Below are 23,493 nucleotides of genomic sequence, written 5' to 3'. Positions count from 1 at the left end.
GAATCGCAGCATGCCACGCCTCCCTGTCCATCACCAACTCCCAGAGTCTACTCAAACTCACATCCATCGAGTCAGTGATGCCATCCAGCCATCTCATCCTCTGTCGTCCCCTTCTCCTCCTGCCCCCAATCCCTTCCAGCATCAGAGTCTTCTCCAATGAGTCAACTCTTCATGAGGTGGCCAAAGTACTGGAGTTTCAGCTTTAGCATCATTCCTTCCAAAGAAATCCCAGGGCCGATCTCCTTCAGAATGGACTGGTTGGATCTCCTTGCAGTCCAAGGGACTCTCAAGAGTCTTCTCCAACACCACAGTTCAAAAGCATCAATTCTTCAGCGCTCAGCCTTCTTCACAGTCCAACTCTCATATCCATACATGACCACAGGAAAAACCATAGCCTTGACTAGACGGACCTTAGTTGGCAAAGTAATATCTCTGCTTTTCAATATGCTATCTAGGTTGATCATAACTTTTCTTCCAAGGAGTAAGCATCTTTTAATTTCATGGCTGCAGTCACCATCTGCAGTCATTTTGGAGCCCCCAAAAATTAAGTCTGACACTGTTTCCACTGTTTCTCCATCTATTTTCCATGAAGTGATGGGACGAAATGCCATGATCTTCGTTTTCTGAATGTTGAGCTTTAAGCCAACTTTTTCACTCTGCACTTTCACTTTCATCAAGAGGCTTTTGAGTTCCTCTTCACTTTCTGCCATAAGGGTGGTGTCATCTGCATATCTGAGGTTATTGACAGTTCTCCCAGCAATCTTGATTCCAGCTTGTGCTTCTTCCAGTCCAGCATTTCTCATGATGTACTCTGAATATAAGTTAAATAAGCAGGGTGACAATATACAGCCTTGACGTACTCCTTTACCTATTTGGAACCAGTCTGTTGTTCCATGTCCAGTTCTAACTGTTGCTTCCTGACCTGCATACAGATTTCTCAAGAGGAGGTCAGGTGGTCTGGTATTCCCATCTCTTTCAGAATTTTCCACAGTTTATTGTAATCCACACAGTCAAAGCCTTTGGCATAGTCAATAAAGCAGAAATAGATGTTTTTCTGGAACTCTCTTGCTTTTTCCATGATCCAGTGGATGTTGGCAATTTGATCTCTGGTTCCTCTGCCTTTTCTAAAACCAGCTTGAACATCTGGAAGTTCACGGTTCATGTATTGCTGAAGCCTGGCTTGGAGAATTTTGAGCGTTACCTTACTAGCGTGTGAGATGAGTGCAATTGTGCAGTAGTTCGAGCATTCTTTGGCATTGCCTTTCTTAGGGATTGGAATGAAAACTGACCTTTTCCAGTCCTGTGGCCACTGCTGAGTTTTCCAAATTTGCTGGCATACTGAGTGCAGCACTTTCACAGCATCATCTTTTAGGATTTGAAATAGCTCAACTGGAATTCCATCACCTCCACTAGCTTTGTTCATAGTGATGCTTTCTAAGGCCCACTTGACTTCACATTCCAGGATGTCTGGCTCTAGGTGAGTGATCACACCATAGTGATTATCTGGGTCGTGAAGATCTTTTTTGTACAGTTCTTCTGTGTATTCTTGTTAATAAATTAGCAGGAGGCAAAACACAAAATATATCAAAAAACCATCTGATAATCAAAGAGCTTTAAAGAAAGAAAGAAATTACCTAAGAATAGTTAAAAGCTTTTTGAAAATGACTTGCTAAATCACTTCAGTCATGTCCGACTCTGTGCGACCCCACAGAAGGTAGCCCACCAGGCTCCCACGTCCCTGGGATTTTTCTCCAGGCAAGAACACTGGAGTGGGTTGCCATTTCCTTCTCCAATGCATGAAAGTGAAAAGTGAAACTGAAGTCGTTCAATCATGTCCGACCCTCAGCAACCCCATGGACTGCAGCCTTCCAGGCTCCTCCGTCCATGGGATTTTCCAGGCAAGAGTACTGGAGTGGGGTGCCATTGCCTTCTCCTTGAAAATGACTGGTATGATATAAAAACTTTACATGTTTATAAAATATTTTGAAAGCCTCTCTTTAAATTCTCTCTTTAAAGGTAAAACAAATTTCTAGGAAGTAGATTAGGTGCCAGGAAAAGAAAAGAGTTACACTTAAGCAATTTTTTAAAGTATATTTTTAAATAAAATAAAAATAATGTATGCTCAAAATACTCAAACAAAAACACAACAAAACAAAAATAATACAAATGGCCTCATTTTCATTCTCCACACAGAAACTATCTTCAGATCAGATCAGAGATCAGTTGCTCAGTCGTGTCCGACTCTTTGCGAGCCCATGAACCGCAACATGCCAGGCCTCCCTGTCCATCACCAACTCCTGGAGTTCACTCAGACTCACGTCCATCGAGTCAGTGATGCCATCCAGCCATCTCATCCTCTGTCGTCCCCTTCTCCTCCTGCCCCCAATCCCTCCCAGCATCAGAGTCTTTTCCAATGAGTCAACTCTTTGCATGAGGTGGCCAAAGTACTGCAGTTTCAGCTTTAGCATCATTCCCTCCAAAGAAATCCCAGGGCCGATCTCCTTCAGAATGGACTGGTTGGATCTCCTTGCAGTCCAAGGGACTCTCAAGAGTCTTCTCCAACACCACAGTTCAAAAGCATCAATTCTTCAGCGCTCAGCCTTCTTCACAGTCCAACTCTCACATCCATACATGACCACAGGAAAAACCATAGCCTTGACTAGCCGGACCTTTGTTGGCAAAGTAATGTCTCTGCTTTTGAATATGCTATCTAGGTTGGTCATAACTTTCCTTCCAAGGAGTAAGCGTCTTTTAATTTCATGGCTAAGTCACCATCTGCAGTGATTTTGGAGCCCAGAAAAATAAAGTCTGACACTGTTTCCACTGTTTCCCCATCTTTTTCCCATGAAGTGGTGGGACCTGATGCCATGATCTTCGTTTTCTGAATGTTGAGCTTTAAGCCAACTTTTTCAACATGAGTCAAAGCCTAAACTACAAGAGAAATCTTGACATTTTTTCCCCCTAACTTAAGGGATCAAATCCATGCCCCCTGCAGTGAAAGCACTGCATCTTAACTACGGACCACCAAGGAAGTTCCAATCTTGGAGTTTTTATATGCAGCTATGTGACATTTTGGCATATGGTCTAAAAATCTGTAACTACTGCTATTTCTAATAAATAAGTCTTTATTGCATTTCAGGTATTTCTAAAGTATACCTATAACACACTAGTATTTCAAACAAAAATAGTTCTCATTTCAAGTGTTAAACAGCCACAGGGCAAAAGAAGAATTGTTTATTGTGCTCCATAGACTTACAAGTAAGCAAATCACACCAGAGGCTCCCTAAACAGCCATTCCCGCTCTATAACACGTTAGCTTTTTAAAATTTCTTTGATGACTCACTTAACCAACACTCATTAAGGAATCATCATGTTCCTCCTTCTGTAAAGATTATAACTTCACCTTTAATTAAAATTGTAGCATCTAAGGAACTTTTAACTTTAAAGCACTTAAAGAAAACATATCAGAAAAGAAGGACTGCAACATAACATGAAATGGAACAAGAACGCAATTTATTTCTCATATATTTTTAAGTCACTTAGATTAACAGAGAGAAAAAAAAGACAAGGAATAGTGCTAAATAACAAAAGTTAGTCTAAAATAGGATACAAACAGGATGCGAGGCCACTGACAAATCAAAGTTGAAACAGTTAAAAAATAGGAAGATGAAATGAGAATTTAGTTTAATACCAAGAGTTGAGCTTCCCATGGTTAATCACTGAGAACTCTGCCTTCATTTTCCCTTAATTCCCCTCCTCTGACTACCAAAACCAGGATAACTTCACCAAGTCAAAAGAGAGCAATAAACTAAATGCAGTTCATATTAGTCCAATAAGATAGCTTTTCTCTTGCTCTCATTACTCTAACAAATGAATAACTTTATGTATATTCTCTGAAAAAGACTATTACAGAATGACAAGACTTATATAACTATACTTTTTGTTGTATTTTTTCCTCATAAAAATGCAGTCTCAGTTATGTAAATGTGCAATATATAATAACTGATACTTAGAAGTTAAAGGAAAATAAACTGGGGCATAAAAATCAATACACAGAAGAATTATAAAATATTTACTTCCTCCCAGAAACAGTTTTCAAAAGGAAAAATCCCATGAAAGGCTATACTGTTTTCCAAACAACACTAAACATACCATGACATACCAAGTTACTGTTTCCCTTTGCCAGCAGATGGTGCTGATTTCCAGATGTGAGCACTATGAGCTATTATACTAAAGATGACCTTCCCAATAAGTGTATTCACATACTCCCTTAGTTTAGCTTGCTAGAGTTAAAAGTAAATCACAAACATTTTAATCTCTCAAATTAAAATCAAATGAAGCAAAGATTAGAAACTTGTTCTCAACATTAAAACTTGAACAAAGAAAACATTAAAACACACTGTGTCTTTAAGCAAGCACCATTTTTTTTTTGTATTTAAGGGTCTGTGAACACAAAGACAATGTATTTCCCAAATCCAAAACAAAATGCTGTGCAAGTGCAGACTAAAGGACTAGGTAGCTTAGGTCTGAATCCTGGCTCCAGCTACTAGACACCTGTGATTCCTTGGGCAAGTTGTCTCAGATCCCTTATCTACCAAATGAAAATAAAACAGAACTTGCCTCACTGGTTTCCTGTGAGGTTAAATGAGAGCACAAATGTAAAGCCCTTAGAAAAGTGTCTGAAACAGTAAATACTACATCAGTGGCTGCTATTGTTGTTGTTTAGTAGTACCCAACAAAACAACTAGAACCAATAAAAAAGGTCATCAGAAAAACAATGAATATAGATATTAATATAATAGATTATACAGCAATGAGAAGGAATGTACCACAGCTACAAACAAAACACAGATGAATCTAAGTAACATAATGCTGAGTAAAAAAAGCCCTAGAGAACTATATAAAGTATAACACTCCATTTTAAAACAGGGCAAAAAACAAACAGAACTAAAAAGATATACTGTTTAGATATTCATATGTAAGATATACACCTTTTTCTAAAAAAGTAAGATAAACACAAACAAGGTAGAAATTATCTGTATGAAAAGTCCAGGGAGATGGGATGAGAGAAATATGAGTATTTAAGTTATTGGTGCAGTTCAGTTCTTAGATTTAAGTGCACTACAGTGGAGATGTAAATTAGCATAATCATTTGAGAAATGATTTGTCATTATCTAGTAGAGCTTAAAAATCACTTTCCCTATAACTCAATAAATATATTCTTAAGTTATACCAAGAGAAAAATCTCTTGGTATATCATGTGTATCATGTTCCTAACAACATTGTAATAGAAAAAAAAAACTGGAAATAATTCTATGTCAACAAAGAAATGGATGAAATATGACCACAATTCATTCTGATAAGCTATACAGGAGAGAAAATTAGTAAATTATAACCATACACCATAAAGCTGAATCTCAGGAACAAAGGCTGAACAAAAAAAGCAAGTCAATGAAAAATACATATATTATGATTCCATTTATAAAACTGTCACGAAATACATTGTTTAGAAATAATATATACCAGAACTACACAGAAAAGTAAAGAAATGACAGGTACAACATTTGAACTGTGGCACTGGAGAAGACTCTTGAGAGATCCTTGGACTGCAAGGAGATCCAACCAGTCCATCCTAAAGGAGATCAGTCGTCCATTCTAAAGGAGATCAGTCCTGGGTGTTCTTGGAAGGAATGATGCTAAAGCTGAAACTCCAGTACTCTGGCCACCTCATGCGAAGAGTTGACTCATTGGAAAAGACTCTGATGCTGGGAGGGATTGGGGGCAGGAGGAGAAGGGGACGACAGAGGATGAGATGGCTGGATGGCATCACCAACTCAATGGACATGAGTTTGAGTGAACTCCGCGAGTTGGTGATGGACAGGGAGGCCTGGCATGATGCAGCTCATGGGGTCGCAAAGAGTCGGACATGACTGAGCGACTGAACTGAACTGACGGAAGAAAGGAGGTGGGACTGGGCTGAGTGTGGAAGGTCACACAAGGAACATCAAAACTAATGACAAGTGTTCTGGGAAGATAGTGGCAGCAGTAGTCACACAGATTTAGATCTCTTCAAATCCCCACATAAAAACAGACAGGGCAACTAGAGAGCAAAGCCAAAATCCCATCCACAGCACTTGCAACAAAACTATGTGACAAGGTATCCCTTCAAATCCCAAAGGGTAAAGGGGTAGAGGCAAATCACCAGCACCCAAGACCTAAACTGCTTGACAGGAAGAAGAAAGTAAGTGGCAACTAATGGACCTAAGAACAAAACAGCTTCAAAATAACTAATGGGTATTCACTAGAAAACACAGCAGGCCAACTTGGAAAACAACAGCTGAAACTGGAAGGATTCCAACATTTCCAATACTAGGTGAGACAGAGTCCATGATAAGAAGGTCCATAGGGGTTCGACCAACGTAGTCCCCATGAACTCTGAACACTGATCCACCTAGGCTCCCTTCTGGAACAAGTGCCATAATGAGAATCAAAACTGAGCATGGACTTCCCTGGTGGCCCAGTGGTTAAGACTCTGAGCTCCCACTGCAGAGGCCTCAGGTTTGACACCGGTCAGGGAAGTTAAACATGTCACGGGCTGTGGTCAAAAAGAAAAAAAAGAAAAACAAAACTGAACGGGACAGAACAACAAAAGCAGGGGAAGGTACAGACCAAACTGGGGAAGAGGAAAAGACTGGTGAAATCTCAGAAAGCAAGTCATCATCTTTTGAATACTATATAACAACAACCGATGCAGGAGCTCTATGAAGTCAGAGAATCTTTCATGAATTTTACTTTATCTTAAAAGTTCAAGAAACTTGATTCCACATAAAAATGACCAACAGAAAATTATCAAGGTCAAACCCTATATAAATTTATTATTATAAGAGAAAAAAAAATCCCTATAAAGAAAGTACTCAGGTAAATGTGTTCACAAAACAGATCAAAACTGCAACCTATTTCAAAACAAGGTAAAGACATTAAGAAAGCGATACAACACATAAAAGAACAATGCACATCAAAAATACAGAAACTGAGAACTGGAGATAAATACTCACAAAGAGTAAGAAAAAAGATTAAAAAATTATTTCAGTAATGAAGACCAAACTAGAAGGAAAACAAAAGTGCCTTCTAAAAAAAGAGTAGGTAAAAAAGAAAATTTAAAAAAAATTTTAAAGACATAAAAAGGTTCATTGAAGAAAGGCAAAAAAGAGCCAATAGGAGTTCCTGGAGAAATTCAAAGCAAGAGAAGAGTACATATAATAAAAGTTTTCTCAATTTAAAACACACACACACACACACACACACACACACAGCTACGAAAAAGGACAGACCACATACCTAAAAATATTGACCCCAAAATGCCCAACATCTAGTAACATTTAATTTAAATTACTAGACTTTTATGCCAGAAAAAAAACTTTGGAGCATTTAGAAAAGAAGAGCATGTGACTTCTAAGAGAAAGAAAATTAAATGATCAGTTTTTCACAGACTGCTTCATAAACAAGAAAACTGAGTAACATATTTAAAATACTCAGACCTAGAAAGTATGATCCTATATCCAATAAAACTGACTTTCAGGTACAAAAAACAGAAACTTATCAACACATGAGAAGTAGGGGACTAGTATTCCAGATGAATGAATTAAGAAAAAAAACCTTCAGAAAGCCAAAATTACTATAGACACAGACATAAGGACTGATAAAATAACATTAAATATACAGTTTAGCTATAACTCAAAGACTGAAAAAGAATTAAGAAGGGAAGAGTATAGTACGCAAAAACTATTACTATGACAGTGTAGAATAGTACATCTATTTTAAAAATAAGAAGATAATGAAAAGAGTATATGCAAAAAAATTATATTTTCAGTAATCGTATCAGTGGTGGTATTCATATGATTACTCCAAAACTGTTATGTAATACATGAATGATACAGAATAAATGGGCGGTGTTGAAATATCCTAATTCTATCATGTCTTGTGTCCTTAAGGATCAAAATTCTTCATTTCAGTTCAGTTCAGTGGCTCAGTCGTCTGACTCTTTGCTACCCCATGGACTGCAGCACACCAGGCCTCCCTGTCCGTCACCAACTCACGGAGTTTACTCAAACTCGGGTCCATTGAGTCGGTGATGCCATCCAACTATCTCATCCTCTGTTGTCCCCTTCTCCTCCCGCCTTCTATCTTTCCTAGCATCAGGGTCTTTTCAAATGAGTCAATTCTTTGCATCAGATGGCCAAAGTTTTGGAGTTTCAACTTTAGCATCAGTCCTTCCAATGAATTTTCAGGACTGATCTCCTTTAGGATGGACTGCCTGGATCTCCTTGCTGTCCAAGGGACTCTCAAGAGTCTTCTCCAACACCACAGTTCAAAAGTATCAATTCTTTGGCACTCAGCTTTCATTATAGTCCAACTCTCACATCCATACATGACCACTGGAAAAACCATAGCTTGGACTAGACAGACCTTTGTTGACAAAGTAACGTCTCTGCTTTTTAATATGCTGTCTAGGTGCATCATAGCTTTTCTTCCAAGGAGCAAGCATCTTTTAATTTCATGGCTGCAGTCACCATCTGCAGTGATTTTGGAGCCCAGAAAAATAGTCTCTTACTGTTTCCACTATTTCCCCTTCTATTTGCCATGAAGTGACGGGACCAAATGCCATGATCGTTTTCTGAATATTGAGCTTTAAGCCAACTTTTCACTCTCCTCTTTCATTTTCACCAAGAGGCTCTTTAGTTCTTCTTCACTTTTTGCCATAAGGGTGGTGTCATCTGCATATCTGAGGTTATTGATATTTCTCCTGGCAATCTTGATTCCAGCTTGCGTTTCCTCCAGCCCAGCGTTTCTCATGATGTACTCTGCATATAAGTTAAATAAGCAGGGACAATATACAGCCTTGACGTACTCCTTTCCCTCTTTGGAACCAGTCTGTTGTTCCATGTCTAGTTCTAACTGTTGCTTCCTGACCTGCACACAGACTTCTCAAGAGGCAGGTCAGGTGATCTGGTATTCCCATCTCTTTTAAGAATTTTCCACAATTTGTGGTGACAGAAACAGTCAAAGGCTTTGGCACAGTCAATAAAGCAGAAATAGATGTTTTTCTGAAACTCTCTTGCTTTTTTGATGATTCAGCAGATGTTGGCAATTTGATCTCTGGTTCCTCTGCCTTTTTTAAAACCAGCTTGAACATCTGGAAGTTCACGGTTCAAGTACTGTTGAAGCTTGCTTTGGAGAATTTTGAGCATTGCTTTACTAGGATGTGAGATGAGTGCAACTGTGCAGTAGTTCGAGCATTCTTTGGCATTGCCTTTCTTGGGGACTGGAATGAAAACTGACCTTTTCCAGTCCTGTGGCCACTGCGGAGTTTTCCAAATTTGCTGGCATATTGAGTGCAACACTTTCATAGCATCAGCTTTTAGGATTTGAAATACTTCAACTGGAATTCCATCACCTCCATTAGCTTTGTTCGTAGTGATGCTTCCAAAGGCCCACTTGACTTCACATTCCAGGATGTCTGGATCCTGGTGAGTGATCACACCATCCTGATTATCTGGTTCATGAAGATCTTTTTTGTACAGTTCTTCTGTGTATTCTTGCCATCTCTTCTTAATATCTTCTGCTTCTGTTAGGTCCATACCATTTCTGTCCTTTATCGAGCCCATCTTTGCATGAAATGTTCCCTTGGTATCTCTAATTTTCTTAAAGAGATCTCTAGTCTTTCCCATTCTATTGTTTTCCTCTATTTCTCTGCACTGATCGCTGAAGAAGGCTTTCTTACCTCTCCTTGCTATTCTTTGGAACTCTGCACTCAAATGGGTATATCTTTCCTTTTCTCCTTTGTATTTTGCTTGTCTTCTTTTCACAGCTATTTGTAAGGCCTCCCTAGACAGCCATTCTGCTTTTTTGTATTTCTTTTCTTGGGGATGGTCTTGATCCCTGTCTCCTATGCAATGTCACCAACCTCCGTCCATAGTTCATCAGGCAGTCTATCAGATCTAATCTCTTGAATCTATTTGTCACTTTCATTGTATAATTGTAAGCGATTTGATTTAGGTCATACCTGAATGGTCTATGGTTTTCCCTACTTTCTTCAATTTAAATTTGGCAATAAGGAGTTCATGATCTGAGCCTCAGTCAGCTCCCAGTCTTGTTTTTGTCTGACTGCTCAGAGCTTCTCCATCTTTGACTGTAAAGAATATAATCAGTCTGATTCGGTACTGACCATCTGGTGATGTCCATGTGTAGATCTTCTCTTATGCTGTTGGAAGAGGGTGTTTTCTATGACCAGTACATTCTCTTAGCAAAACTCTATTAGCCTTTGCCCTGCTTCATTCTGTACTCTAAGGCCAAATCTGCCTGTTACTCCAGGTGTTTCTTGACTTCCTACTTCTGCATTCCAGTCCCCTATAATGAAAAGGACATCCTTTTTGTGTGTTAGTTCTAGAAGGTCTTATAGATCTGATAGAACCGTTCAACTTCAGCTTCTTCAGCATTACTGGTCGGGGCACAGACTTGTATTACCATGATACTGAATTCTTAATTCAAAATTCTTAGTGTAGAAGAAAGAAGATACATACGTAACAGAGAAAAGTTACATAAATTCTATGATCCTAAATTTCAGTTAGAAATATCAGTGAACTCGTGAGTTATTTTATCCTTATTTTTCCTAGCTCTGTGCACTGAAAAGACCTAGAATACATAAATAGTTTGGAGAAGGCAATGGCAACCCACTCCAGTACTCTTGCCTGGAATATCCCATGGACAGAGGAGCCTGGTGGGCTGCAGTCCATGGGGTCGCTAAGGGTCGGACACGACTGAGCTACTTCCCTTTCACTTTTCACTTTCATGCATTGGAGAAGGAAATGGCAACCTACTCCAGTGTTCTTGCCTGGAGAATCCCAGGGATGGGGGAGCCTGGTGGGCTGCCGTCTCTGGGGTCGCACACAGTCGGACACGACTGAAGCGACTTAGCAGCAGCAGCAGCAGTGTTCAGACTGTGACCTTGAAATACCTTTCCTCCTAAAAGGAACCAGAGTTTCCTACAAAAATCAGTTAATTCCAGAAGAACGTACAAGGTGAATCTTGTATTAATTAAGTAGCAAGGAAGCTAATCAAAGTCTTACAAGCCAATCTGAAGAAATTCCCACTAGTCAACAAAGCGTCAATTTGAGCTTTAATAATAAGAAAATTCTAATTTATTGAAACCCATAAAATACGCTTAATCCATGAGCTCATACTTACTTAAAAATTTTTTAAATTACAACAGCAACAACAAAAAAATACTGGTCACTTCTGAAGAACAGCAGGGGACCAATTCATAATCCTGAAAACTGTAAATAAAAGGCAAGAATCAAGTATTTATCCTTCCTTTCCTTTATGAACTATACAACTTGGGTAACCAAATAATGGATCATTAGTGGGAAGTATTTATTTATAATACTACTTCAATTAATATACAGAAGAAAAGACGGACTACTGCCATTTTGAAATTTTCAATTAGTTATCAGATGAAAGTCATTAAAAGAGTACTAACATCAATAAAAAAAGAAAGCTTATCACACATTTTGGTCTCTCATGGTCTTGTTAATTAAAGGGATCTAGGAGAAGGAAAATTCTGAAAGAGACGGAAATACCAGACCACCTGACCTGCCTCTTGAGAAATTTGTACGCGGGTCAGGAAGCAACAGTTAGAACTGGACATGGAACAACAGACTGGTTCCAAATAGGAAAAGGAGTACGTCAAGGCTGTATATTGTCACCCTGCTTATTTAACTTATATGCAGAGTACATCATGAGAAACGCTGGGCTGGAAGAAGCACAAGCTGGAATCAAGATTGCTGGAAGAAATATCAACAACCTCAGATATGCAGATGACACCACCCCTATGGCAGAAAGTGAAGAGGAACTAAAAAGCCTCTTGATGAAAGTGAAAGTGGAGAGTAAAAAGTTGGCTTAAAGTTCAACATTCAGAAAACGAAGATTATGGCATTTGGTCTCATCACTTCATGGGAAATAGATGGGGAAACAGTGGAAACAGCGTCAGACTTTATTTTTTGGGGCTCCAAAATGACTGCAGATGGTGACTGCAGCCATGAAATTAAAAGACGCTTACTCCTTGGAAGGAAAGTTATGACCAACCTAGATAGCATATTGAAAAGCAGAGACATTACTTTGCCAACAAAGGTCCGGCTAGTCAAGGCTATGGTTTTTCCTGTGGTCATGTATGGATGTGAGAGTTGGACTGTGAAGAAGGCTGAGCGCTGAAGAATTGATGCTTTTGATCTGTGGTGTTGGAGAAGACTCTTGAGAGTTCCTTGGACTGCAAGGAGATCCAACCAGTCCGTTCTGAAGGCGATCAGCCCTGGGATTTCTTTGGAAGGAATGATGCTAAAGCTGAAACTCCAGTACTTTGGCCACCTCATGAGAAGAGTTGACTCATTGGAAAAGACTCTGATGCTGGGAGGAATTGGGGGCAGGAGAAGGGGACGACAGAGGATGAGATGGCTGGATGGCATCACTGACTCGATGGACATGAGTCTGAGTGAGCTCTGGGAGCTGGTGATGGACAGGGAGGCCTGGTGTGCTGCGATTCATGGGGTCGCAGAGAGTCAGACACGACTGAGCAACTGAACTGAACTGAACTGAACATGAATCTGCTCTGGATTCTGGCTCAATCTGCCAATTATCAGGAAACACAGAAAATAGAAGAATATAATGATCTGCACCATGAGTATGCAATCAGCAAACTCACTAGTATAGAAAAGTCTACATTTCAAATAGCTCTGGTTCTTCATGAGATAACTATAAGGAAAAACGGAATGGAAGGAAAACTGATAAAATCAAACAGACTTAAAGAGACATTAAAATTTTTAATGTGTGTAACTAAATTATAGTGTCTTGGAATGAACATCTGGATGATAAAATTTTGTATGCAAGGAAGTCATAAACATAAAAGTCAGGATAATGGTGTGCTATCATCTATTATTTGGTTACCTAGCTGTATACTTCATATAGGAAAGGAAGGATATACACTTGATTCTTGCTCTTTGTTTACAGTTTTCAGGATATGAATTGGTCCCCTGCTGTTCTCCAAAAGTTTCCAGTTCTTTTTGTTCCTGTTATTTAAAAAGAAATTTTAAGTAAGTAAGAGCTCATGGATTAAGCATATTTTATGGGTTTCAATAAACTGCAATTTTATTATTAAACCTCAAACTGTCCCTTCATTGACCAAGGGGAATTTATTCAGATTGGCTCTTGAGACTGATTAGCTTCCTTGCTAGTTAATATAAGATTCATCTTGTACTTTCTTCTGGAAGAAAGAATCCAAATCAAATTCAGGTTAGATCCCTTTATTTAGCAAGACCATAAGAGACCCAAAATGTCTGATAAGCTTTTTTTTTTGCTGACGTTAGCACTCTTAATGACTTTCATCTGATAACTAATTGAGAATTTCAAAATGGAAATAGTCAGTCTTTTCTTCTTTTATTATTTATGGTGGAAAGGGAGTAGTGATTGGAATGTGACACCCAGAAGGAACTTCTGGGACAGATGACAAAGTTCTTTATTTCTTGACTTGGGTCATGGTTTCAAGGATATACCTAGCAATAATTCATTGGGTGATATACTTGGATTTCTGAATCTTTACTTTATAATAAAATATTTTATAAGACGACAAAGGATGAGATGATTGGATGGCATCACCGACTCAATGGATATGAGTTTGAATGAACTCCAGATGGTCAGGGAGGCCTGGCATGCTGCAGTTCATGGGGTCACAAAGAGTCAGACATGACTGAGCAACTGAACTGAATATTTTTTTAATGTAAATGATGGATATAAAAGTTTTTATTGTGTCATCATTCTTTGTCCTCTGCATATATTATAAATATTCCTTTGCACCTACTCAATATTAACTGAAACTTTTAAATTAAAAAACACATATTGTTTATAATGAAAGTTCTTCTTGGTTAAGATTATGCTAATTTGAAATTGAGACCCTGTCATTTATCAATATATCAAGCATCAATTTCCTCTTATATTAAATGGGAATAATAAAAGATTTCAAGTTAACAACTAAATACTATACTATTAGTTAACTACAAAAAATACATTTATTTTCCATTTCTAACATATCTTAATTTCAGCCAAGAAAGTATATATTTATAGACAAGCAATTTTATTTCATTTAATGAACCACTAATCAAGATCTGTAATTTCTTGCCACTCAATTACAGAACTCCCATGTAACACAAGCAGTCCATTCCTTTAGCAATGTACTTACTGAGACTGGAACAGTAGTACTTGGCACACAATCAACAAAACAAAGTCCCTGCTCTGATAGGCTGCTATTCTAGTGGAGTGAGACAAACCATCATAAAAAGAAATAAACAGACAACACACCAGACAGTAATAAATCTAGGAAGAAAAAAAAAGAAGTATGATGAGATAGTCATGGGAGAGGAGGTATGTTTTTTAGAGAAGACCTCTCCAAAAAAAGAAAATACGAGCCTCCTGGGAAAAGAACATCACAGAGAAAAGAGAGCAAGCACAAGGGCACTGAGATAGAGCAATATCTTTGTGTTCAAAAAAATGGCACAGCCAACATGACTAGAGCAGACTGAGCAAGAATAGACTAGAAAGACATTACAACACAGAGTGGAAAGGAAGATTTTACAGTCTTACAGGGTACGCTAAGAGTTTTGAATTTTCCTCTTAATAAGAAAATACTGATCAGAGAAGTAATATGTTCTAATAAATTATTTTTAAATAATCACTTTTATGTACTATGTCAAAAAGAGTTGGATACGACAGCAACTAAACAGCAGCAAAAACAAAGACAAGACTCAGGGGGGATAATGGAAGAAGCAGCTAGACCACGTAGGAAGCTACTGCAACTGTCCAGGCAATAGTGGTAGTTAGTATACAGGAGTAGAAGTGAAAGTGATGAAAAGTGTCAGAGTCTGGATATCCTACTTTCATATAGTTTCAGCATCGAGACACATTAAAAAAAAAATTCTCCAAAGTGTTAATATCCTCTTAAAACATAGCTATAGAAATAAAAGTCCTTGAGAAAGTGTTTTAAAACACACAGTAACTGGATGGTTATACTTTAAGAAATAGTTAAGCAAATAAATGAGAGACAGTGGTTGTTAAGTGTCAAGGCTCTATAGGCAAGCTTCCTGGTTTTGATCCTAGCTCAATCACTTACTAAACATGAAAATAACAGCAAAGTTTCTCTATGCCTCAGTTTTCTCATTTTTCAAATGGAAATAATAGGAGCTACTTCATTAGACCCTTGTGATATGACAATGAATATAAAGAATTTTAGCTGACACATGGTAACAGCTCAATATGTATTTGCTATCAAACTTACTGTTCTACTCCAAACAGTTTCTATGGCTACAGGTTCCCACTATTTTTCCCATTGCTACCACTATTTATAATATCCCCTTTTATAATTGGTTACATATTTAAATGGAGAAGGAAATGGCAATCCACTCCGGTATCTCGCCTAGGAAATCCCATGGACAAAGTCTGAGACTAGCGGGCTACAGTTCATGGGGTCGCAAAGAGTCAGGCATGACTTAGCAACTGAGCACATATTTAAAATTATCACAATAGGGACTTCCCCAGTGGTCCAGTGGTTAAAAATCTGCCTTGCAATACAGGGGAGGTAGTTCTATCCCTGGTCAGGGAACTAAGATCCCACAAGCCATGGAGTAACTGAAGCCCCTGTGTCAAAACTACAGAAGACCAACTGCCACAACTAGAGAATCCATGTGCCACAACAAAAAGCTCCCACAAGATGCAATGAAGATCTCTCATGCTGCAACTAAGACCCAATTCAGCCAAATAAATAGTTTTTAAAAATTAAAAAAAAAATTATCACAATAAAAATTAACTTCAAATGTTCCTAATGTTACATATTTCATTGATTTGATTTTTAATCAAAAGTTTCTCCTTTAGGTTTAACAAAGCTCTCTGATTGGTATTATACTTTTTTTTAACTTGGAAGATCACTCCTCTTAAAGATAACTGAAGTTGAATTTGCAAGAATCCAAAGCAATTCCTATTAACATTTTTTTCTTCACTTCAAAAAAAAAGTAATGTTAAATTTCATAAGGCTCTGAAAAATCAGAGTATGACAAGAACAATTAACAGAAATATCATAATCACTTGGACTTTTTGTGTAGTTGGTCACACTCTTGATTATTAAGTTGTATAACTATGAGCATAGGTTAGGTTCACAAGATCAACTGTTGGGGGTCCAATATTTGATGTCCTTTCATACTTGAAATGCTTCCACTAAAGACACATAAGAAAATGGTAACAATACCTACCTCTGAGAGAGAATAGGGGAGAAGGGTGATAAAGAGATATACTTTGCATTTAAAACCTTTGGCATAATTTGGGTGCCTTCCCTTGCAAATGTATTAACTTCTAAGAACATAAAATATTTTTTAAAGAAAAAAATACCATTTACTAACAATTTACAGAACAATTTTTTAAATAGTTCACCACAATGACAGCTTACCAGATTGAAGATGCCAGTAATATATTAGTGTTGTTTGCAAGAAACCTAAGTGGAGGCTCTGCAAGCAGTACACAGGATAAAATTCCTCCACCAAAGCAGTGGAGCATAGCAGTAAACCAGCTTGACAGAGGATTCTTCCATGCCAGCGCTGCTGCTCCTGAAATGATAAAGTAAATGTTTGAGATACTGTACACTAAACAAGTCCTGAGGTACCAGTGGCACTAAAGAAACACACTTCTTAATTTCATAATTTTCTAGAACTTACTATTACTCATAAGTATGACAATCATGATCATCATAAACTGTATCTCCTGTTCTTTAAATCAACACTGGAAACTTTTGTTAAGACATGGGTGATGTGGGGCATCTTTAAAATACCCTCTTTAGGATCTTATTGGACTTACCTGGTGGCTCAGATGGTAAAGTGACTGCCTACAATGAGGGACACCCAGGTTCAATCCCTGGGTCAGGAAGATCTCCTGGAGAAGGCAATGGCAACCCACTCCAGTATTCTTTCCTGGAAAATCCCATGGACAGAGGAGCCTGGTAGGCTGCAGTCCATGGGGTCGCAAATAGTCAGACATGACTGAGCGACTTCACTTCAGGATCTTACTGCCAGTTTCCTAGTAGTACATTATTATACAGACAATCTCCCCATCTACTGTCTCCTTTCATTTCCAAACCTACTGTAAGTACGTCAGTTAATATGTCCAAGTGATATATTAAGAAAAATTTATAATCTTAAGTACTTTAGAAAATAAAGCTGGAAGACTAAAGTTTCAATATGACAGACTTGAAACAGAATGACAAAATAAACTCAGAGGTGAAAGGCTGATGAGAAATAGGTATTTACGTCATCTCAAATGTCTCCTAACAGATTATTTATTACAGAGAGAAATAGTAACTTTAGACTGGGCAAACCTTACAGACATCACTATAAACAGACAATTTCAAGTGATCTCTGATACTATGCACTAAGGACACATCATTGCTACTGTAGTATTTCTACTATACCAAAAATGTATAACCTCAACTAGTTTAACTATACAAACTCAAATTGAGGGCTATTCTAAAAAAAAAAAACTAACAAACACTTGGCCTATATTTTAACAACATAAAGGTCAAAGAACACACACACAAAAAAGGCTGATTAAATGTTTCAGATTAAATGACATTAAAGAGACAACCAAATGCAATGCAATTCATTTCCCTAGATCATATTTCAGAATGAGAAAGAACATTTATAAAAGAACTTTATGGACAACAAATTGATAAAATTTAAACATGGACTGTGGCTTTAATAATAGTATTGTATCACTGTTAAACTTCCTGATTTTGATAACTGTATTGTGACTCTTAAAATCAACACACTTAAGTAGTCAAAAGTAACTGGGCAAAATGCCTCCAATTCACACTCAAGTGGTTCTGCAAAAATACTCTACAGAGATAAAAACATTCAGAGAAATGGTAAGGTACAAACTTTTAGTCATACGTGAATAAGTTTTGGGATCTAATGTACAGCATAATGACTGTAGTTAATAATACTAAATAATACTATACTATATCCTTGAAATTTGCTAAAAGAGTAGATTTTAAGTGTTGTCACCACACATACACACACACACACAAACACTCAAAAGGTAACTATGTGAGATGATAAACGTGTTAATCACTTCACTGTGGTACTTCACAATGTGCTGCTGCTGCTGCTGCTGCTAAGTCGCATCAGTCGTGTCCGACTCTGTGTGACCCCATAGATGGCAGCCCACCAGGCTCCCCCATCCCTGGGATTCTCCAGGCAAGAACACTGGAGTGGGTTGCCATTTCCTTCTCCAATGCATGAAAGTGAAAAGTGAAAGTGAAGTTGCTCAGTCGTGCCCGACTCTTAGCGACCCCATGGACTGCAGCCTACCAGGCTCCTCTGTCCATGGGATTTTCCAGGCAAGAATACTGGAGTGGGTTGCCATTGCCTTCTCCACACAATGTACTATGTATATCAAATCATCACATTGTACACTTTAAATATATATAATTTTGTCAATTATAGGTTAATAAAGCTGGGGGGAAAATTAAATAAATGGGGCTAAATGTCAGTTGGTGATTCTGGGTAAAGTACATGGGAGTTCCTTGACCTAGTCCAGCAACTTTCTATAAGCAAAATTATTACAGGAAACAGTACAAAAAATTTTTTTTACCTGGCCAGAAAAATAGAAGCAAATTATAAAAATGAAAATAGAAATTAAACTGATGCTAGAGACAGGCAAACAATAAAGCCAACCCAAAGCTTTTCTTGGAAAAGACAAATAAAACAGAATATTGTTCAGTAAGTCTAAAAAATGGGTGTGGAGAGGGGACGGAATGAAAATAATGTATAATATTAGAAGCAAAAAATGGAAATAATTTGAGATTTTATTATAAGAAAACATTTAATCTAATAAAGGTGAACATATAGTTGAAATGGAAATTGAAATGGACAATTTTCCTAAAAAACTATATATTGCAAAATCCCCTTGAGAATAGGTAGAAACTTGAACACACAAATAACTATGAAAAAAAATTACAGGGTAGTCCAAGATCCATCCTAGGAAAGGTGTTAGACCCAGATAAACTAATGGACAAATACCAAATAATTTCTTATTACTCATTTTTATATTATATAACCATTATAGAGTTTAGAAAAACTTAAATTATTCTGTGAAACAACATAACTCCAACATAAAAAAACTGTAAAGAAAAATAAAGAAGAGAGACTGAGAGAGGAAGGAGGATGGGAGTCAGGAAAAAGGGAGGAGGGAAAAGCAGGAGAGAAGAAAAAAAAGAAGACGACGAGACTGTAAGTCACACTATAATTTTAACTTATACAGTACACAAATATATCCATAACAAATTAAAATTAGTAGTTTTTCAAAAGGATCACAAATCAAAACCAGGTAGATTTTTATCCAAAGAATTTAAGGAAGGTTTAACACAAATTCATTAAAATCATTCACTATACTAACAAATTAATATGATCACTCCTTTAGACAGACATTAAAAAATCACTTGATGAAAATTTTAACATTCATTTTTTTTTAATCTAGTAATCTAAGAACAGGGGGGAAAAAAAGCCATGAAGAAAAAGATTTATAAGTTTGACACCATCAAAATTTAAAACTTCTGAACTTCCTGGTGGTCCAATGGTTAAGACTCTACCCGCCAATGCACGGGACATGGGTTCAATCCCTGGTCGACAAAGATTCTACATGTCACAGGGCAACTAAGCCCGTGCGCCACAACTACTGAGCCGATGAGACCCAGAGCCCATACTCTGCAAAAAGCACCACCTCAATGAGAAGCTCGTGCACCACACCTAGATAGCCCCCACTCACTGCAACGACAGAAAACCCACACCCATCAAGGAAGACCCAGCACAGTCATAAATAAATAAAAACAACTTGTTAAAAAAATTTTTTAACCTCTATATAACAAAACACTAGGATAAAATATTTTTTAACCAATAAGGCAAATTCCAGAGTCCCCACAGAGCCTGAGAGAGAACTGGGAGTGTCTCCTGTGGAGGTACAAGTCAGCAGTGGAGTGCCGCAGGGGCAGGGGCTCTGAGTGCAACAGACCTGGGTAGGCATAAGCCCTCTTGGAGGAGGTCGCCATTACCACCACCATAGAGCCGCCGGAACTTACACAGGACTGGGAAATAAATTCTTGGTGGACACAGACAAAACCTGGTGTGCACCAGGACCCAGGAGAAAGGATCAGTGGCCCCACCAGAGACCGACCCAGATTTGCCTATAAGTGTCCAGGAGTCTCCGGCAGAGGCGTGGGTTGGTGGTGGCCTGCTGCAGGGCTGAGGGCACTAAGTATAGTAGTGCATGCACGGGATCTTTTGAAAGAGGTCACCATTATCTTCATTACCCCCACCATAATTACAGTTCAGTTCAGTTCACTCAGTCGTGTCCAACTCTTTGTGACCCCATGAATTGCAGCACACCAGGCCTCCCTGTCCATCACCAACTCCCAGAGTTTACTCAAACTCATGTCCATTGAGTCGGTGATGCCATCCAGCCATCTCATCCTCTGTCGTCCTCTTCTCCTCCTGCCCCCATTCCCTCCCAAAATCAGGGTCTTTTCCAATGAGTCAACTCTTCGCATGAGGTGGCCAAAGTACTGGAGTTTCAGCTTCAACATCAGTCCTTCCAATGAACACCCAGGACTGATCTCCTTTAGAATAGACTGGTTGGATAGACTGCAAGATCTCCTTGCAGTCCAAGGGACTCTCAAGAGTCTTCTCCAACACCACAGATCAAAAGTATCAATTCTTCGGTGCTCAGCTTTCTCACATCCATACATGACCACTGGAAAAACCATAGCCTTGACTAGATGGACCTTTGTTGGCAAAGTAATGTCTCTGCTTTTCAATATGCTATCTAGGTTGGTCATAACTTTCCTTCCAAGGAGTAAGCGTCTTTTAATTTCATGGCTGCAGTCACCATCTGCAGTGATTCTGGAGCCCAGAAAAATAAAGTCTGACACTGTTTCTACTGTTTCCCCATCTATTTCCCATGAAGTGATGTGACCAGATGCCATGATCTTCGTTTTCTGAATGTTGAGCTTTAAGCCAACTTTTTCACTCTCCACTTTCACTTTCATCAAGAGGCTTTTTAGTTCCTCTTCACTTTTTGCCATAAGGGTGGTGTCATCTGCATATCGGAGGTTATTGACATTTCTCCCGGCAATCTTGATTCCAGCTTGTGCTTCCTCCAGCCCAGCGTTTCTCATGATGTACTCTGCATATAAGTTAAATAAGCAGGGTGACAATATATAGCCTTGACGTACTCCCTTCCCTATTTGGAACCAGTCTGTTGTTCCACGTCCTATTTTAACTGTTGCTTCCTGACCTGCACACAGGTTTCCCAAGAAGCAGGTCAGGTGGTCTGGTATTCCCATCTCTTTCAGAATTTTCCACAGTTTATTGGGATCCACACAGTCAAAGGCTTTGGCATAGTCAATAAAGCAGAAATAGATGTTTTTCTGGAACTCTCTTGCTTTTTCCATGATCCAGTGGATGCTGGCAACTTGATCTCTGGTTCCTCTGTCTTTTCTAAAACCAGCTTGAACATCTGGAAGTTCACAGTTCACGTAATGCTGAAGCCTGGCTTGGAGAATTTTGAGCATTACTTTACTAGCATGTGAGATGAATCCAATTGTGTGGTAGTTTGAGCATTCTTTGGCATTACCTTTCTTTGGGATTGGAATGAAAATGGACTTTTTCCAGTTCTGTGGCCACTGCTGAGTTTTCCAAATTTGCTGACATATTGAGTGCAGCACTTTCACAGCATCATCGTTTTCCAGGGGATCTTCACAACCCAGGGAGTGAACCCAGGTCTCCTTCATTGCAGGCAGATTCTTTACCAGCTGAGTCACCAGGGGAAACCCAATAAGATACCCAGGAAAACATAAAAAATAAATGAAAAAAAAAAAAAAAACCCCTATACTATTAGTCAAAACTAAAGGGGTAATACCAACCTTCTCCAAAAGGACTTATGGCAGCATGCTGCACCTCCCAGGACTGCTGCTGCCAGTGCCTCTGACTTCACAGTAGGCCGCTGTCAACCCAAGCCTCTGCCAGACACTCCCAAATACTTACAGCAGAAGATGAGTGCACGTCCTTCTACATTGCCCTCATGCTAACCAAAATGATCACGTGGATCACAGTTTTGTGTAACTCAATGAAACTGACAAGGGAATATTTCATGCAAAGATGGAAACACTAAAGGACAGAAACAGTATGGACCTAACAGAAGCAAAAGAAAGATATTAAGAAAAGGTGGCAAGAATACACAGAAGAACTGTACAGTAAAGGTCTTAATGACCCAGATAACCACAATGGTGTGATCACTCACCTAGAGCCAGACATCCTGGAGTGTGAAGTCAAGTGGGCCTCAAGAAGCATTACTAAGACAAAGCTAGTGGAGGTGATGGAATTCCAGGTGAGCTATTTCTAATCCTAAAAGATAATGTTGTTAAAGTGCTGTACTCAATTCATCAGCAAATTTGGAAAACTCAGCAGAGGCCACAGGACTGGAAAAGGTCAGTTTTTATTCCAATCCCAAAGAAGGACAATGCCAAAGAATGTTCAAACTATGACACAATTGCACTCATCTCACACGCTAGTGTGAATTCTATACTTTTTATATGTTCACAAGTACTAGTACTAGAATATAACATTTTTACACCTGGTGGAGTACTGTATCAGTGTCCAGTTAGTCCAGTGGTCCTTAAAGATTTTGGTCTCAGGACTCCTCTGCACTAAGTCGCTTCAGTTGTGTTCGACAGTTGTGTCCGACTCTGTGCGATCCCATGGACTGCAGCCCACCAGGCTCCTCCGTCCATGGGATTTTCCAGGCAAGAGCACTGGAGCAGGGTGCCATTGCCTTCTCTGCAGAACTCCTCTACAGCCCCCCAAAATAGTGAGTAGATGAATGGTTGCCAGGGGTTTGGGGAGGGCTGACTATAAAGGGGTAGGAAAGAATATGGGATGGATGATGAAACTGTTCTATATCTTGACTGTGATGGTAGGTACATGACTGTATGTTTGTCCAAAATAACAGAATTTTATATTTAAAGGAGTGAATATACGTAAATTAAACTTTCCAAAAGTCTGACTCAAAAAAAAAAAAAAAATTCTTGAAGATCCCAAAGAGCTTCTGTTTATTTGAGCTATCAATATCTAGCATATTAGAAATTATAAATGAGAAAAATCAGGGATTCCCTGGTTGCTCAGTGGTGAAGAATTTGGTTGCCAATCCAGGAAATACAGGTTGATCCCTGATCAGGGAAGATCCCACATGCTGCAGAGCATCTAAGCCCATTTGCCACAACTATTGAAACTGTGCTCTAGAGCCTGGGAGCCACAACTACTGAGGCCCTTGTGCGCTACATACAGCCTGTGCTCTGCAACA

General features: G+C 38.7%; 1 protein-coding gene across 3 annotated transcripts in view; it reads right to left on the bottom strand.

The window, feature by feature from the left end:
• TMEM38B (transmembrane protein 38B) overlaps nucleotides 1-23,493 on the bottom strand; it is a 61,217-nt gene that overhangs the window by 35,808 nt on the left and 1,916 nt on the right. For all 3 annotated transcript variants that reach the window (XM_086315795.1, XM_086315797.1, XM_086315796.1), the window contains exon 2: nucleotides 16,538-16,694. In XM_086315795.1, the coding sequence (XP_086171921.1) occupies nucleotides 16,538-16,694 (157 nt within the window). The remainder of the gene's footprint in view (nucleotides 1-16,537; nucleotides 16,695-23,493) is intronic.

Source organism: Bos grunniens, chromosome 8 (assembly GCF_055505025.1).
Source record: "Bos grunniens cultivar Pamir isolate PY7600 chromosome 8, Bosgru_T2T1.0, whole genome shotgun sequence".
Lineage (NCBI taxonomy): Eukaryota > Metazoa > Chordata > Mammalia > Artiodactyla > Bovidae > Bos > Bos grunniens.
The sequence above is the reverse complement of the archived record's forward strand: the minus strand, read 5'-3'. Positions and strand labels throughout refer to the sequence as shown.